The sequence below is a fragment of the Labrus mixtus genome, chromosome 3 (genome assembly GCF_963584025.1).
Source record: "Labrus mixtus chromosome 3, fLabMix1.1, whole genome shotgun sequence".
In the NCBI taxonomy this organism is placed as follows: Eukaryota; Metazoa; Chordata; class Actinopteri; order Labriformes; family Labridae; genus Labrus; species Labrus mixtus.
Genome location: NC_083614.1, coordinates 30,581,449 through 30,598,307, shown reverse-complemented (window position 1 = coordinate 30,598,307; position 16,859 = coordinate 30,581,449). Strand labels below are relative to the sequence as shown.

Sequence of the window (16,859 nt, the reverse complement as noted above, 5' to 3'; positions counted from 1 at the left end):
TCAGTTTCGAGGCTTACACCATCCTGCTCACCAATGTGTTGAATTGTGACTGCTTCTGTGAGAAAGTTAAAGCCCTCCTCCAGTGACCTCATCACCCGACTCAGATCAACTAATGCCCGTCTTTCTCGAGCGCTGATTTATGATTATCTCCCAGTCCCAATTAAAACGAGGCTCAGATCTGTCGCAGGGGGAATAAGACCTCATCTGCACTCCGGCGCCCTGGTTTTAAAAAAAAAAAGTATGAGGCAGCTGTTCTTGTTCGCTTTGTAGGCCAAAAAACTTGCTCTAATTTGTTTTTGCTTTGTTGAGGATTGTTCTCACGGTCACTCTTGAAGGGCTTTAAAACAGATACCAGCATTTTTGTTGTCTCGACTGTAAAGTGAGGGTCAGTATTTTAATAAACTAACCCCCCCCTTACAGAGGAGCCTGGACTAGCTCACTGACTGACTGACTGACTGACTGACTGACAGCTTGCTTACTAATCAACTAGTTAATCTGCTGGGAGGTAAATAAGCAGCACAGAGAAACATATCCACTGTTGTAGCAGCATTCATGTCTTAAGAGTTACCAAAGAACGGTGAAACCACTGGGGCATACGGAGAGTGCCGACCTCCACCAAGGCCAAAGTTCAGAGTTGTTTAAAAAATCAATAACATGCAAATCATTAAGCTCAATAATATCTTTGTAAATTTGTCAAATTTGGTCAAATAATTTTCAATCAGCGGATCTAGTGATCATAGGTTATTCTTTGACCCATATGCCGCAGTGGATATATTTCTATGTGATCAGCTTGTTACCAGACCGGCTTCACCCGCTGTGTTGCCGTATGGACGTCCGACCTGCCGACAGTCGACCCGTCTGACTGATGAGCTGTTTGAAAAGCCAGTGGGGCTCACTGTAAGCATCTTGTGTCCTTCAGATGGAAGAGGGTGAGGGTTCAGTCGGCCCAGAATATGACCCTGTTAAAGCCCAGCGGAGCCCAGGGGAGGACAATTGGCACCTGCTAGCTGCTTATCCTCCCCCTGCTGCCCCCGGCCCAGACCCCTGCTCCCCTAGGTAGTACCATACTTCACTCCCATTGTCCCCCCCCACCCCCCCACCCCCTCGTACTGTCCCAACCCCCAGCATTATGGCTTCCCTCGAGGAACAACCAACCCTGTGCACCCCCCCCCCGACAGCTGCAGCAAACCTCATATGTCCTTATATCTGGTTAAACTTTCCTGCACCGTCAGTCATTTAACCATGGCTGTATGTCACAGCTGTCTCTGCACTGTCCTTCAAGTTGAAAAAATACTTCCTGTGTATGAGTGTTTCCTCCCTGTGTTTACTTCTCATCAACTTCATCCATCCCTTAACCCACACCCTCACCTCATCCCTCCTCTCACGTGCACGACTGTCCCCATGCTCTCCTCCTGACACAGTCTCACTTCACCCCTCACTCTTATTAATCACATCTGGACTCAGAGTGTAGAGGAAGAGAATGCTGTTGGCATGCTGCCTTTTTTTGTTATCAGTGTATTTTTGTCAACCATCTAATCTCACCCTACTAAACAATAGTTCTTCATATTGAAGCCTAAATGATAAATCTGTGTGTAAGTATTTGATATCTTAAAAAAAACAAAAAAAACCTTTTGTTACAACTAGGATTTGAAGTTTAATTTATTTTCTTCTTTGTCCTATAATTTAAGACTTTCTGCCTTTTCTTTTCTTTTCATACAAATTGTGCCTTCTTTGACATCATGCTACAAACCCCAGGCAACGTGACATTTTCACACACTGTTCAGAAAAGATATTGTCAAAGATACTCTGCCGCCTTAGTCGTGCACACCAACATGATGTTAGACAGTGGACATGAACTACAGCTGAACTCTAGAGCTCATAAAGTAAATCATCCATGGGGATGATGTCACCCATATAGCCGTCACTGAGGCCTTGGCCAATTTACGACAACATCTTTGATTCAGACGTTGTTTTCTTGGAAAGCTTGAGTTTACAAGAGAACTATTAATCATAAAGCTTTGCCTGGTCCGACTCTTGGCTTCATATATCCACCGCCTCTCCAGCACTTGCAACAAAAAGTTTCTTCAGAAAGCAGCTGGTTAAGTCGATTCTTCTTTGTTGTTTATCTCTTCCATAAACAGCAATGGAGAACAAGTTTTATTGTAACTCGACCTCCCCTAAAAACGGCATTTTCTGCTGAATACCTACAATTCATTCTGATTTACAGGCTCTGTGATGCCTGATTGCTGCTTCACTGACTGATACTAAGGCAATATCAGTCATCTTAGAGAAAATGAAAAGCAGTATCGGTCATACCAACATACACTAAACACTGAGGACACTTTACCTAAAAGGTAAACATGATTAAAGGATGCATATCCATCCATGGGTACAGCTTGTTTCTGTTTGGGCTGTAAGCACGCTCAGAAAATCAAACTTTATTTATTTAGCACCGTCATACAAGTCAAATGTTATTCAAAGTGACAGAATAAGCATAACATCAGACAAAACAAAACGGGTTTAGAAGTAGAGACTAATGCACACCATAGCAAAAAAAGTAATTCAAATAATAAAAAGATAAAGAGTTAGAAATAACAAAATATAAATAGTTAAAATAATCAAAAAGGTAAAGATGAAGAGTTAAAGATACATAAAATAATAACATTAAAATCAATAGAAAATATTACAATGATGAAATGATACAACCCAACATAAAATCCAGACTGAATCGTTATGTTCTTAGGTTACGTTTAGAAGTATAAATGTTTCCGTCTCCTCTCAGGTCATCCAGCAGACTGTTCCAGCGTCTCGGGGCGTTATGATGAAAGCATCATCAGAAAAATGTTTTAGTCCTAGATGTTTGAGTTCTCCTCCGTGGAACATCTTAAAGAGAAGGACCGGAGGAGAGAACAACAACCTCAACTTTTTCCTCTTTGCTCTTGCAGGGTTTAAGTAGTGTCCGTTTTATTACACTGCAAAGAACAGACCCTTTATTTTTTTACACAGCAGAAAAAAGCAATATGTTCTAATAAAGTAAGAGCAAAGCCATGCATTAATTATCCAGGGACACCTGACACTGCCAGAATAAATCATAGTCAGTTTGTCCTGTCTATATTTTGCTGTTGCCGACCAAGAAGCAGAAGTTTGGTTTCCTGCCAGTAGAGTCTCCAGTTTCTGCTGCAGAGAGATGTACAGTAACAGAGTCCACTGTGGAATAATACACTCACACATTCAGCTACAAAGACGGCAAAACTTTGGACTATAAGTCTTTGTCAAACAGTAAAATAGGAAAGTTTTGGAGTCCCTTTTTGGAGGCTGTAGTCCTCCCAGCGGGTGTCCGAACCTGACCTGTAGCTATCATCCCACACTCTCTCTCTCTCCCTGATTTCTAACTCTATCCACTGTCCTATCTCTAATAAAATGCATTAAAAACACAAAACTAAACATTTAAACTTTAAGACATTGCTGGAGATAAATCAAGACAGCTTTGGTATAACACATTGCACTCAGAGGTTAGAGGGCTTTTACAAAGCCAAATAAATGGCAAAGCATTAGACAACAACCAAATAATAAAAACAATGAGCATTAAAAGCCCAAATCATCTAAGATGGAATATATTTCTTGTGTGTAGTTGCAGCCTATTTTTGGACTCATGAGTCACATGGTTTGTAGAAGTCAGTCTTAAGTTAAACCTTTAATCATGAAGCCCCGTCGTGCTGTAGAAAAGGACGAGGATCAGTGTGACCTCACACTGTTTTCTCTCTCTGCTCTTCAAGTTCTCTCTCTCACATCTAACACTGTCTGTCTCTCTCTTTCACTCTCTCTCTACCTTTCTGTCTATCTCTCTCTCTCTCTGCTCTTCAAGTTCTCTCTCTCACATCTAACACTGTCTGTCTCTCTCTTTCCCTCTCTCTCTACCTTTCTGTCTATCTCTCTCTCTCTCTCTCCATGTTCCCCCTCTCTCTCTGTCTTTCCCCCCTCTCTCTAACTTTCTGTCTCTCTCTCTCCACCTTCCCACCTCTCTCTTTCTGTCTCTCTCTTTCCCCTCACTCTAAATTTCTCTCTCTCCCTCTCTCTCCCCTCTCTCTCTAACTTTCTGTCTCTCTCTCTCTCTCTCTCTCTCCATCTTCCCCCTCTCTGTTTCTCTCTCCCCTCTCTCTCTAACTTTCTCTCTCTCCCCCTCTCTCTACCTTTCTGTCTCTCTCTCCCCCTCTCTCTCCCCTCTTTCTCTCTCTCCCCCTCTCTCTACCTTTCTGTCTCTCGCTCTCCCTCTCTCTCCCCTCTCTCTCCCCTCTCTCTCTAACCTTCTGTCTCTCTCTCTCTTTCTCTCTGTCTCTCTCCCCTCTCTCTAAATTTCTGTCTCTCTTTCTCTCTCTCTCTCTCCCCTCTCTCTAAATATCTGTCTCTCTCTCTCCCTCTCCCCCCCTCTAACTTTCTCTCTCTCCCCCCTCTCTCTAACTTTCTCTCCCCCCCCCCTCTAACTTTCTCTCTCTCCCCTCTCTCTAAATATCTTTCTCACTCTCTCTCCCTCTCCCCCCCTCTAACTTTCTCTCTCTCCCCTCTCTCTAAATATCTTTCTCACTCTCTCTCCCTCTCCCCCCCTCTAACTTTCTGTCTCCCTCTCGGGTGCTGACTCAGTTTAACAGAGCAACCTGATCCTGCAGGTTTTTTAGGCAGCGGCTTCATTCAGCTTTCACTCCCTACAGTATGCATCACTGGCTCATTGAGAAGTCTGAAGTCACTCTTTTTATTTAGACACAGAACTTTCCTTCACTTCTACCTTCTACATTACGTGCTACAATGTTACTGATTTTTCATTATTTGGGAAAACATACGGGGATACATGATGACAACACCGACTTCTTATCATGCATATTCAGACGATAGCTCTGGAGCTTTAAGTACTCCTGTCCAAACTGAAGGTCACTGGATTTGCCTGAAGTAATAAAACCATTTAACTAACGAAATTATTTGTTAAGCTCTTCAGTCTGATGTAAATTCCAAAGAAAGCCAAGGACTAAGTCTGCTCAAACTTTTTTTCATTTTGATTTATTGCTTTATTTTCCTTTGCTTAGAGGTTTTATTATGTATTTATGAATGTATTAAATCTGTTACATTTCACACCCTTGTTGCATGTTTTGAATATGTTCCCTGTACATCATTGTTCCTGTGACAGCATGCTATATATCATCCAGTCTTTATCATCCTATCAGAATGTGATAGGATGACCTGAATCACACTTGTTCTAATGTATTTCTTCTCTTTCTCCACTTACTTCTACCTCTATCCTGCCCTTCTCCTTCCTTTTTTTATCCTCTGTTCTACTTCTCTCCCTGTCTCTACGCCACCTTTCATGTCACCCTCGCTCTGCCTCCAGTCTCTATCAGCCCCCCAGGAGCAGGCCCTCAGCTGTGTGGAGTCCCTGTGCTGCTACCAACATGGGCAGAGCGGCTGTTCCCGCCTGGCCCGCCTCATGGAGCAAATGACCGGGCGATGCCGGGCCGGCGCCAACCAATGCACCGCATCGAGCCGCAGCAACAGGTGGGCAGGACGACGGCCGCAGGAAACAATGATTATGAATCCTGAAGAGCGCGCATCACCTCACGGTTTCAAAAATTTGGGCTGCAGTCCTGACTGCTATCGCCCTTAATGTGGCCTCAACTATACTGTAAGTCTTTCTTGTTCCGATGCGTGGTTGAGCATGCGGTTTGTTGGGAAGCAGGGTGTCACACGGTGAAGGACACTGGTGTCAGGGTGCGGTGAGCATAACGAGGAGGTGAAGATGTGTTGGGAGTCTGGAGACTGAACATTTCAGTGAACCAGTAAGAAATGTGTGTGAAAGCTCTTATCGACAGAAATGTATTTTTCATAACTTTTGTAACCAAAGTCATAGAGACAGACGTCTTAATAGATTGTAACGGCCATGCCTTCTACATAGCATGCACAGGAGGATGTTTGGGAGTCTAGATAGGGAGATTTTGATTCCCTTACAGCTCTTGAACTCCAGACCTGCTGGCACCTGCTGGTCTCAGCGATACAACATGTAACCTGTCTTGTCTGTGAAGCCCCTACATACGGTCTGTATATAAGCCCATGTAGTCATTTATGCTGTTATCTGTCTTTCTGTCTGTTTCTGTTCAATTATCCCCTAAAATCAAATTTGGTTTTGCCTAATCTTGAATGCACTTTAACAGATGTCTATATGTCATTTAAGTTGACTTGTTGGCTCTTTTATTATCCAGTCATCCTCTTGTTCATCAGAAGACTTCTCCTCTTGAGATTCAGCATGATAACGGCTAGCTGGGCCGAAAACCTATACCATCCAGACTCTAAGTTTGTTCGGGAATGTCTTGTTGGTGTCCACCTCTGCCTGAAGAGAGGGGGTGAAAGTGCTTCTTAAGTGCTGTTTTTAGTCTTGAGCTGCACTTTGCAATTTTGCATTCTGGTGTCCCTAAAAGGCAGAGAGAGGTGAAAGTAATGAAATGTGCTTGTTTACTGCACTCTCTGCAAGTGCAGGTAAAAAATCTCTTCTCTGCTGCAACACTGCTTTTTCTATAAAGCAGGATGGAGCAACAATCACTTGTTTTCCAACATAATTTTTTTTGCATAGTGTTGCTGTAAAGAGGAGTAAGCTTAGGTCACACTTTCCCAGGCTGCTCAGTCAGCAGATTCGGTGATATTGTGTCTTTTCTACCTGAATCCCAGCGACTCAGAGGGAGTTATTGATTGATTGACCTGATCAGCCCTTTCTGCTGAGCAATCAATACTCCCCAAAACAACTTGGGACCGCCAGTATTGATTCCATCAGTAATGAAGATGTAGCATTCTTGTTCTTTGTGTTAGTCCTTTTGCAGGGGACCGTGCACAGAGCCTGATAGTGTAGGCATGCATGTTTGTTTGTTTGTTAATGACTTTGTGTGTGTTTGAGGGATGCACTGTTCCTTCTTATACTCTCCCTTCAGCCCCTCTGGACACCAACCTGCAGACTCTCTGTGCTCAGTCAGGCCTGATGGATACAGCAGTATTATACTCAGTCTCAGAGAAGAGACATAAAAACTAACTATCAGCAATCAGCATGTTCTCTTCTTTGCCAGGCCTTGTGTGCAAAGTGAATAACATCTAATGCATCGTCTGATCATTTATAACTCCGTAATTATCCTCACACTGTGGACGTTAATATATGCACCGTAAATAATCTATTTCAATTGTTGTCAGGATCATTGTGCTGGAAGAAAGGAAACTATTTCTAATGCTTCAGGGTCAGATTACCTCTAAATGCATGATTCACTTTAGATTAATTTCTTTCTGCAGGAATGATTGATTTGTTTTCTGACCTTGGCACAAAGCAGACAATTGGATTCTTCCAGCTGAGCAAACAGCAGCCAATTTGTAAATGTAAACAATGAACATATTTGAAATGCTTTGCTTTGGTTTGCTGTACACAGTGAATAAAAAAAAAACAAAAAACACAATCAGCTACTTAATCTCGGGCTGAATTTGAAGGTTTTGTTTTTTCCATTAAAGCAGAATAACTGATATCCAGCCCGCATTTGGCCTTAATGCTATAATACTGCCTTTGGGGGGAAAGGGAATGTCTCCACCCAGTCCTATATAACATGCTTAATAACTGTACTGAACTCATATAGTAAGCATATCTACCAACATATATAATAAATCAAGTATTTATCTGTTCTATATTGGAAGCCCAACTGTAGCTGGCTGCTTTTCTTAGCCTGATGTTGCAGCACTGAACGCCAGCCTCGACTGAATCATGACTTTAGCAGGAACAGGGACACCTGATAAGAATCATGCCACCATGATGTGAGGCTGAGAAACTACAATGACTGCTTCTCCATCGTAACGTAACTAGTGTGATGCACAAATTAAAAACGAATGAATTGCAAATTCTTCCGTTTTGCAAATCTTCCTACATGAGAAATTAAAGAACGAACCCGTTGTTGGAAAATTGATCAAAAGCTGCAACATGGGTTCATAAACATATAATTAGATAAATTTAACCCTCTGATGTAAAGTCTGTCTGCACTCTGACACCCCTTGTTCCTCCTCCTCTTCTCCGAGAATAAGGGGAACGCATCCTAAACCAGAGAGGCTGCTGGGAAATGTAGTGTTAGAGAAATCTTTTCTCCATAATTCATGTATCTAAAAGTCTATTTCTACTGGATCCTGAAGCCTTATACAGTCTGTGCTTCTGAGAAGAGGCCAACTGTGAGGGCGTGCTTGTTTTGTCAACCAGTGTTTCAGGTGGGTGGGGTTTACCTCCACAGTAAAAACTCTGGCTTGTCTGCTACAGACCGATAAACAAGAATGCCCAGATTTTTGTCTTGTTGCATGGGGGCTGCTGTTGCCTTTGGTACTTTGTATATGGTGTAAACCTGTATGTATCTGTGCCCCCTTCACACACACCTTAGTGCTCTTCTTGCACTTTTCTTTTTCTGTCCTGTCAGTGTCTTTGTCCTCCTGTGTCTGAAATCTGCATAACGTCGCTCGACCTCCCGGATTAATTATTCATGTGCTGCCGACATCCCCTGTGAGCTTTCGTCTTTTCAGAAAAATCTGCCTGATCTGTTCTTTACTTGGGTTCAAGTTCCCACTGGCTCACCCGCGAAACTGTTTTGGTGCTAACATCCTCTTTGTTCAGTCATAACCCCCGGGTTGCAAAGACCATTTTAGCATTGAGATGTTGCCCTGGTAGAGCTTGTGATGTGGCACGGAAGAGTGCCTCTGGTCAAACCACAGCTTGAGTCATATTTAAACTAGTTGGCCTCTTTAACAGCTCTTAAAACGGCTGTCTTCATCTAAGGTTATGATGAGGATTACCGGGACAAACAGATATTTGTAGATGTTGAAGGACTGGTGCAGAAGCGTTCAGCTCTTCCTCTTGTTGTTTACTCAGCCCGGGATAGTTTACGCACACACATATTTTCTTGGATTTACTCGTGAAGTCATGTGAAGATCAGGCGCAGCAGCAGCCAGAAAAGAGGATGTTTGAACTCTGCTCCTCTCTGCTGGTGCTTTGAGGCACACGCTCTGATCACTGACTCTGGATGTACTTTGACGTGAGTCAGCGTGGCGGCAGTGGTGGTGGTCGTTGGTTTGTTGTGACCTTTACCATTCAAATGTTGCAAGCCGTCAGTTTCATGTTGTATGATCGTCTCTCTGGCCTTTAGTTTGAAAATATGTTTTGAGCAGTGTACAAGCACCGTGATGCTGTTTGTTGTTTCCAAAGGAGATCCAGTCCGTTAAGCTAATAAACAGAAAGGGAAATTATCATGTAACTACATAAGGATATGAAGAATTTATACTCTATTATATATATCTATATAAAGCTGTTATTTTTCTATTTAAAGGTGAAGGTGTTACATTTAGAGAACAGTCCTGGTTATAGTGAGAGTGGATATATGAGGCAAGAATGATGTTGATGCTTGTTTATCATGATTTATTTTAATTATGATGAGTGTGTTGTTTTATTCATCTCACCCTCCTCTTCCTCCTCCTCCAACAACAAACCAGAGACAGTTTCAGTGAACTAATCAGGTTTCAAACATTTAAACATCTTAATAGCACAAATGTTTTGAGGCAGAGAACCTTTAATTCTTTTATCTCAGCTGCACACTTAAGGATATAGATTTACTTTGACTGGTATTTATTTCACTAACGAGGCAAATAAGAGATTATGATAGATCAACTCTGAATGAAACAATATCCTAGCCCGTTATTTATTCACATCAGGCAAGGCAAGTTTATTTATGTCGCACATTTCAACAACAAGGCGATTCAAAGTGCTTCACAAGACATCAAAAGCATCATGACAGAGGAAAGAAAAGAAACATTAAAATAGAACATTTAAAAATCACTGAAATTATTAAATCTGAAAATATGTTCAAATAAAAATAATTCAAATGAAATAAATAAAGTAAAAATATGAAAAGAGTTAAAAGTTACAGTGCAGAGTTAAAGTTTTAAATCTTATTAAAGCTGTTTAATGAAAGGCAGCTGTGAACAGGTGAGTCTTCAACCTGGATTTAAAATAGCTGAGAGATTCAGCAGACCTGCAGTTTTCTGGGAGTTTGATCCAGATATAGGGAACATAGAATCAGGGCGTCAGCAGGACCTAAAGTTTAGAAATGAAGGACGGAGATAATTGTGTAATAGTTATAAGTGTTAATAATAATGATACTTTGTGGGCTGGTACGAGGGACTCGTCAAGAGTAAGAAGTTTATTAGTCACCTGCGATGTTGGTCAGCAGTGTGCAGGAACTGAAGTTACACTTTACATTGAAGATGACGGGAACGTTTACTCCAAGACAAATCACTAAGTTTAAGAAAAATCAGAAACACTTTATTAATCCCAGAGGGAAATTCGGTCGTTACAGTTTCTCCAAAATATAAAATATAGCAGTAGAAATATAGTAATAAAAATATTAATCAAATAGAATAGGAATATAAGTAAGATTTCAATAATAGGTATAAGAAGTATTTACACGAATAAGAGTCAGAAGGAAAAAAAAACTGAGCTAAAGACCAACATCGGGGTAAATCTGCTTTATTGAAGAAAAAAAAACACTGTGCTTTATTTTCTGCTAACAAGCCCGTTTGTTTCAGCACGACTTGCTGATCATGTCATCCCACGTAGCATATATTCCATTAGTGTGCAGGACTGATGTTATGAATCTAAATAAAAACACCTGAATGCAATTTGTTATAAAAAAGAAACAATCCTTAGTTTTTCATTTTGAAAAGTTACACATAATAAAATGTAACTAATGTCTGAGATAAATGAAGACTGAAATACAGATTTTGTTCTCGTAAAAAAAATAATAATAATAATAATCAACAACTGCTTTTTAGTGCAAAGATCTGTGTTCTATACAGACCCAATTCCAAAAAAATCTATTTTTAAGTTGAGTTCACTGAAACTGAGCAAACACTAGTTTGAGTTCAGGAGGAAATTCTTTTCATGTTTGATCGCTAACATCACTTCACTCATTACTAACTCTCCACTCCTCCAGCCCTCACTCCTCCCTGGATGTGTACATACTGAACTGTCTGAACAAATGTATGTTAGAGGATGACAGCTCAGCCCACTTCCCCCTCCCCTCACCTACAAATACACACACACACACACACACACACACACACACACACACACACACACACACACACACACACTCTCAGTCAGTCCTCTAACCCTCAGTCACTGCTGCCTGTTTTCAGGTCTTGGAGCGACACGGAGAACTTCTACTCCAATGATCGCAGCATCCTGACCCTGTCGCCCATCGAGTCCACCCACTGCTGACTCCCCGGGGGGCGGGGGGGGGCCTCTAGAAACACAGTGAGGGGGGGGGGGGGGGGGAGCGTCATAATCACACCACCACACCCCCTGGCACCATATTATGCACCTACTTCAGTTTAAAGTCAACGTAGTCTCAGCACAGATGGGACCTCTTGGGAGTATATAAAACCAAAGGACGAGGAGGACATTGGAGATTGGACCTGCATTCGAAAGGAAATAAAACATGAAGTGAGGAGACGGTGGATTGTGGAAGAACATCATCTGAGCAGCAACAATTCTCAGATTCCTGCTGCTTACAGGGCGTCTGCGAGTCCTGCGACCGTATCTGAGAACACCATATTCAAATTCAGCTGCTGCTTCAAATTAAAGAAGAGATTAATGCCCAGCTACAGGAATTATCAAGCAGATATTTATTTTCATTTTCAACACGGTTACCACCTTCTTATTCTTGCAGCTGAAATAATCGTGATTCCTGTGAGTTGTGTAGAAACAGGGTGGAGGTTCCTGACAATCTGGATCCTCCTCGAAGCAATGCATCCTTAGCATCGTAAGCTGACTGAGCTGGTTTGGACTTTCTGACACAGGACTGTGTTTTAAAACTCCCAGCTGCCCCTAACTTACACGTAGCACCGGTTTAAAAAGCTCCACAAAGTAAGACTACAGTCTACATCTCAGACACGTTGGCGAGCAGCTAAAGCCTTGGCCTGGATGAACCTTCAGTTGTGAAAGGGGAATGTCCCGTAGCTTTTTTTTGGAGCCATGCAGGATTCTGTAAACGTCCAGACCAGTTACCTTTGGAGCTACATGACTCCCTCAGAACTGTCGTAAAGGAGATTCATCTCTACAGTGGAACCAAAGACTGGAGTGTAAAAGATGTTTATTTTTGTGCCTGATTGTACAGAAGCTTATATTGTTAAGAAGACGTTTTGTTATTGTGCGTGCTGCTCTCAGGCCTCTCTCTCTCTCTCTCTCTCTCTCTCTCTCTCTCTCTCTCTCTCTCTCTCTCTCTCTCTCTCTCTCTCTCTCTCTCTCTCTCTCTCTCTCTCTCTCTCTCTCTCTCTCTCTCTCTCTCTCTCTCTCTCTTTCTCCTCGGTGTGTTGCTGTGAAGGAGTCCAGATGGGGTCTGTTTAAAAAAAGCCATACATTTTTCCAGAGGTTATATTATTGGTAGATTATCGAAGGTACTGCAGGTAGAAGCTCTGTGAAGCTCGGTGTTGTTACTCTGTGTTTTGGAAACTTGCTCCTCTTGAATGCCTTTTTTCTCTCTCAGCCCGGTTAGCAGGAGCATCTCAGCGCTCCGGGAATATTTTTAAGGTGACAGGATCGAATGTCTGAACTGGAAGAAAAAAAAAAAAAAACATCCCTCTCAGCTTCCTAAAAATATTCCCCGAGTATCCGATCAGATGACGGTACCAGTGAGTCAAAAATGGCTTTAATGGGCGAGAGGCTTTTCTAAACCGCGGCTGATGCACGTCGACCCAGACAGCAGAATGTCTCTATATTTAGAGGGATCTCCAGAGCAGATAAATACATTTCAGATCCAACAGAAAGGAAACTTAAAAGCAGAACATTTGCACACAAGTCACATATCAAAATCACCTTTTTCTTTTTTTTGTTTCACAATTCATTGCTCATCTCTCACCATTGAAATCATCCGTCTTTATTTTGTTGTTGCTGTGCTTGTCTATCCACATCTTGACTGTGTGTGTGTGTGTGTGTGTGTGTGAGAAAATGGTGTGTTTTCTTTGTATGGCCGCCATGTTGGTTGAACAAACGGTACAGTACGCAGCCTTGTTGTAAGCCCTTGATCGATCTCAGTGACCACGTGTCTCCTAAGGTCAAAAGTATCTCTCTGCTACTCCATCTGTTTTAATACTATTAAAACGGCTTTACCCAAAGAGTACCTCCATTGAATCCTTTTTGGGGCCTAAACCAAGAAAAAAATACTTCAAGCAGTTAATGATTTAATGTGAAGTTTGGTTGACCCGCTACGTCTGTGTGGGATTTTGTATTTGAGATATTAACAGAGTCTGCACCAACCATCATGTGACTCCCAACAAGCCTGTTTGATCAGGTGAAGAAGAATCAAAGTCACCGTCAGAGTCCAACTCAGTCGATATATTATCACGATCCGTGATGAAAACTGGAATTTTGCTTCTCTGATATGAAATCCGTCTGACCGGAACATGTAATACAATATTTATATATAGTTTTATGATTTAGACTAAAGTTTTCATCACGTCATTTTCTCACTCTGCCTGCAGCACACAGAGCAGAGGAGATGTCGGCCTTTCATAGAACTGGCTGACAAAGTTTAATAATGTAACATTTTTACCTTTTGGTGCACAGACGATGATTAAAAAAAAAGATCAGTCATACTTCCAGCTGAATAATTCATTCTATTGGCTGCTTTATAGGCAATCTTTGATTTTTTTCTTCCGTCTCAAATCTGTATCGGTCGGCCTCTAATGGAGACAGTATCAACTTATCAGTACAGAATCATTATTTTTAATCACTCAGCTCTACGGTTCGCCCTCTTTAAATCCAATGAGGAAAAGTTTGACGTTTTTTTTTTTTTTTTTTTTTTTTTTAGAAGAAGAATCTGAAAAAGTGTAACGAAGGATCCTTTTGTTGACATCATGCCTCAGATCACACAGGGAAAACATACAGGGCGGGGCATAGGCTGTTTCTGTCGCCATGGTTACCATTTAAAACTCATGAGAGTCAAGTGTGTCTTTGTCGGTCAACTCATTGAATATTTTTTTTGTTTTTCATGACGGTACATTGTGTGATGCATTTCTGGGCCTGTTACATCCTTTCTGTTCGTACACAATGAAAGTGTCTATTTATTATTATCGAATTTTTCTTTTTTCTCTCTTGTTTGTGTTGAATTTATATTTGTTACATATCAATGAATATTTTGTTGTCCTGTACTTGGAACATCTAGAGACATTTCACCTGACTTTGGACATGAAATCAGAAGTGCAAACGTATTCTTTGTTTCACCTGGGAGCATCAGAGATACCTGTAACCTGGACTATGAAGAATAAAAGTCCATTCTGCGTACTGTATTATGCTCAATAAATAATGGTCAGTCCTGATTAAAGGGGTCAGTGACCGCCGGGGGGGGGGGGGGGGGGGGGGGCCTTTTAAGATGCCTTTGGGAATTGTAGGATCCAGTGTTTTTAGAGCTTGACTTGTCTGTGGGACTCGAACAATCAGCTGTTTTGTTGATGAAATATTATAGAAATGCAACACTGTATTCAGGAGTATCTCTTTAAGACTTCCTCAACAAAAGGTCAGATGTGATGTCTTTAACACTGGATCCCACAACGTTTTTTAAAAGGTCTACCCTGCCCGGTAAATGCCAACGACATTCATTTAGAAAGTGTCGAGCTCAAAGCGAGACGCCCCTGATGAATGTTTGAGTCTTTAATGCTTCAACTTCAGATAACTCTTTACACTCCAAAAAAAACTCATCACGGTTCTCACAAGAGTCAGCAAGATCGCATAATAGATCAAAATATATAAATCAAGTTGAAGAGACAAATTAAACTCAACCGCCCAGCCTTAAACTTAGCAACTGACCAAAGTCAAGTGCATCGCTCCTCTCTTGAGTTAGGAGGAAAAAACACTCCAGTGCGCATCAGGCTTTCCAGGATTCGGAGCTGTGACCCTGTCGAGTTATTATACGACACCACAGAGCAGATGGCAGAGCAGGAAGGTTGAGTCCTCCCCGCCCAGCGAGCCGTGCAGGAAAAAAAAAAAAAACCTGCAGCGTTACAGCCGCTCTGATGCCCCCTTGTGCTCAGCTACGTAGAAACCAACACGTTCAGTATAAATCAATTTAATGATGAATAAATACAAACAGAATAAATAAATAAAGGGAAATAATAAACAGGTTCTGCCTGAAAGAAAAAACATATTTGGAGAAAACATTAAAAGCAGAGTACAGTTAGCTGGAGGATACAAATAAATCAAAGTGAGCATACAGATATTGATATTAAAATAGATCTTTATTTGACAGAATAGCAATAAAAAGGACTTTTGAAAGAAAATGACCTGCAACCAAATCCTTACTGTGAAGAAAAAAGTAACATCTAATAACAGCTGGTTTATTTTCCTCTTTACAAATCTTTTCATGAATCATTTTATTTACATTTAGCGGTCACGTTTTGATCATTTTGAAGCGTCTCGATGTTCACCTGTGTTTGAGGCTCTATATTCAGGTACAGATGTTTGTGTTTGATCATGTCACACGTGAACCACGGTGACGTCTGACGTGATGTCTGTGCAGGAAACAGACGCTGCAATGTGACATAAGTAACGACTTTGATTCTGCAGAGCATCACAGCGCTGATGTCATCGAAGCTTCATCCAATGAGAGCACAGAGTCTAGAAATAAGGCCTCAGAGGAGATTACTCAATACTTAAAAAAATTATTATTAAATATTTGATCAGGACTCGACTACAGATGATGATCGTGTGTCATCAATCAGCAGCACCATTTAAGTTTAATTAGATAACTTATTGAAGAGAGTGAGTGCTGATAATTCTGTCTACAGGAAACTAGGCTCCCCTGCTCCTGGAGAGAGCGGCTGTTTACGTAATATAAACATAAAACTAAATAGCTTAAATCATTTTACCGTTATTTTACCATCAGTTTTGCAAAAACAAACAAAATGCCAGAATATTAACTTTTGATCTGACAGACGTGCAGAGTATAAAAAGATGCTGACGTCAGTGCAGTGGTGCTCTTACAGAACTCAGCCAGCGGGTTTGCAGACTTGAATCAAATTAAGGGTTTTCTTGATCAAATCAGCTCGAAAAGAGAAAATCTAAATGAAAATGTCAAGCGGTCTGTTTCCTGCAGCAGAACGTCCCGTGACTCAGCGTCGGCCTGTGAGACACACACAGTCAGGGCCGAGCGGTTTGTGGAGATCATTTTTTATTCTCTCCTGTCATCAGTCGATCAGGCAGCACCAAACGATTCATAACCCCCCCCCCCATCATCATCATCACTTTTCTGTTGACCGATATCTGTTGTCGTCCGTCTGTCCGTCAGTAAATCTGTCTTATAGCTGATGTTTATGAAGATGCGGTTCTATTTACGAAATAAATACATTTTTATGAAACAATCCTTTGGAGTGTGACTTCATTTATTTGAATGTTTTCTGTGTGAGAATCAAAAATTCACTGACACAATCAAAACATCAAAGCAGCTCAGGTCTGATTAAGGTGTCAGAGAAATATAATTGAATGCTTTTAATCAGGACAATAGAAGTGATTAAAGTCTGGAGAGATCTGTTTCTACACTGCATAGAAAAAGTAGTTAAAAAGTTGACATCTGATTCATTGTTTTTAATTTAATTGGTGTGTGTGTGTGTGTGTGTGTGTGTGTGTGTGTGTGTGTGTGTGTGTGTGTGTGTGTGTGTGTGTGTGTGTGTGTGTGTGTGTGTGTGTGTGTGTGTGTGTGTGTGTGTGTGTGTGTGTGTGTGTGTGTGTGTGTGTGTGTGTGTGTGTGTGTGTGTGTGTGTGTGTGTGG

General features: G+C 41.4%; 1 protein-coding gene across 1 annotated transcript in view; it reads left to right on the top strand.

The window, feature by feature from the left end:
- atp11b (ATPase phospholipid transporting 11B) overlaps positions 1–16,454 on the top strand; it is a 58,657-nt gene extending 42,203 nt beyond the window's left edge. Inside the window, exons 29-30 of the mRNA XM_061034547.1 lie at positions 5,378–5,541; positions 11,236–16,454. Coding sequence (XP_060890530.1) covers positions 5,378–5,541; positions 11,236–11,317 — 246 coding nt within the window. The 3' untranslated portion in view covers positions 11,318–16,454. The remainder of the gene's footprint in view (positions 1–5,377; positions 5,542–11,235) is intronic.
- Positions 16,455–16,859: the final 405 nt, after the last annotated feature.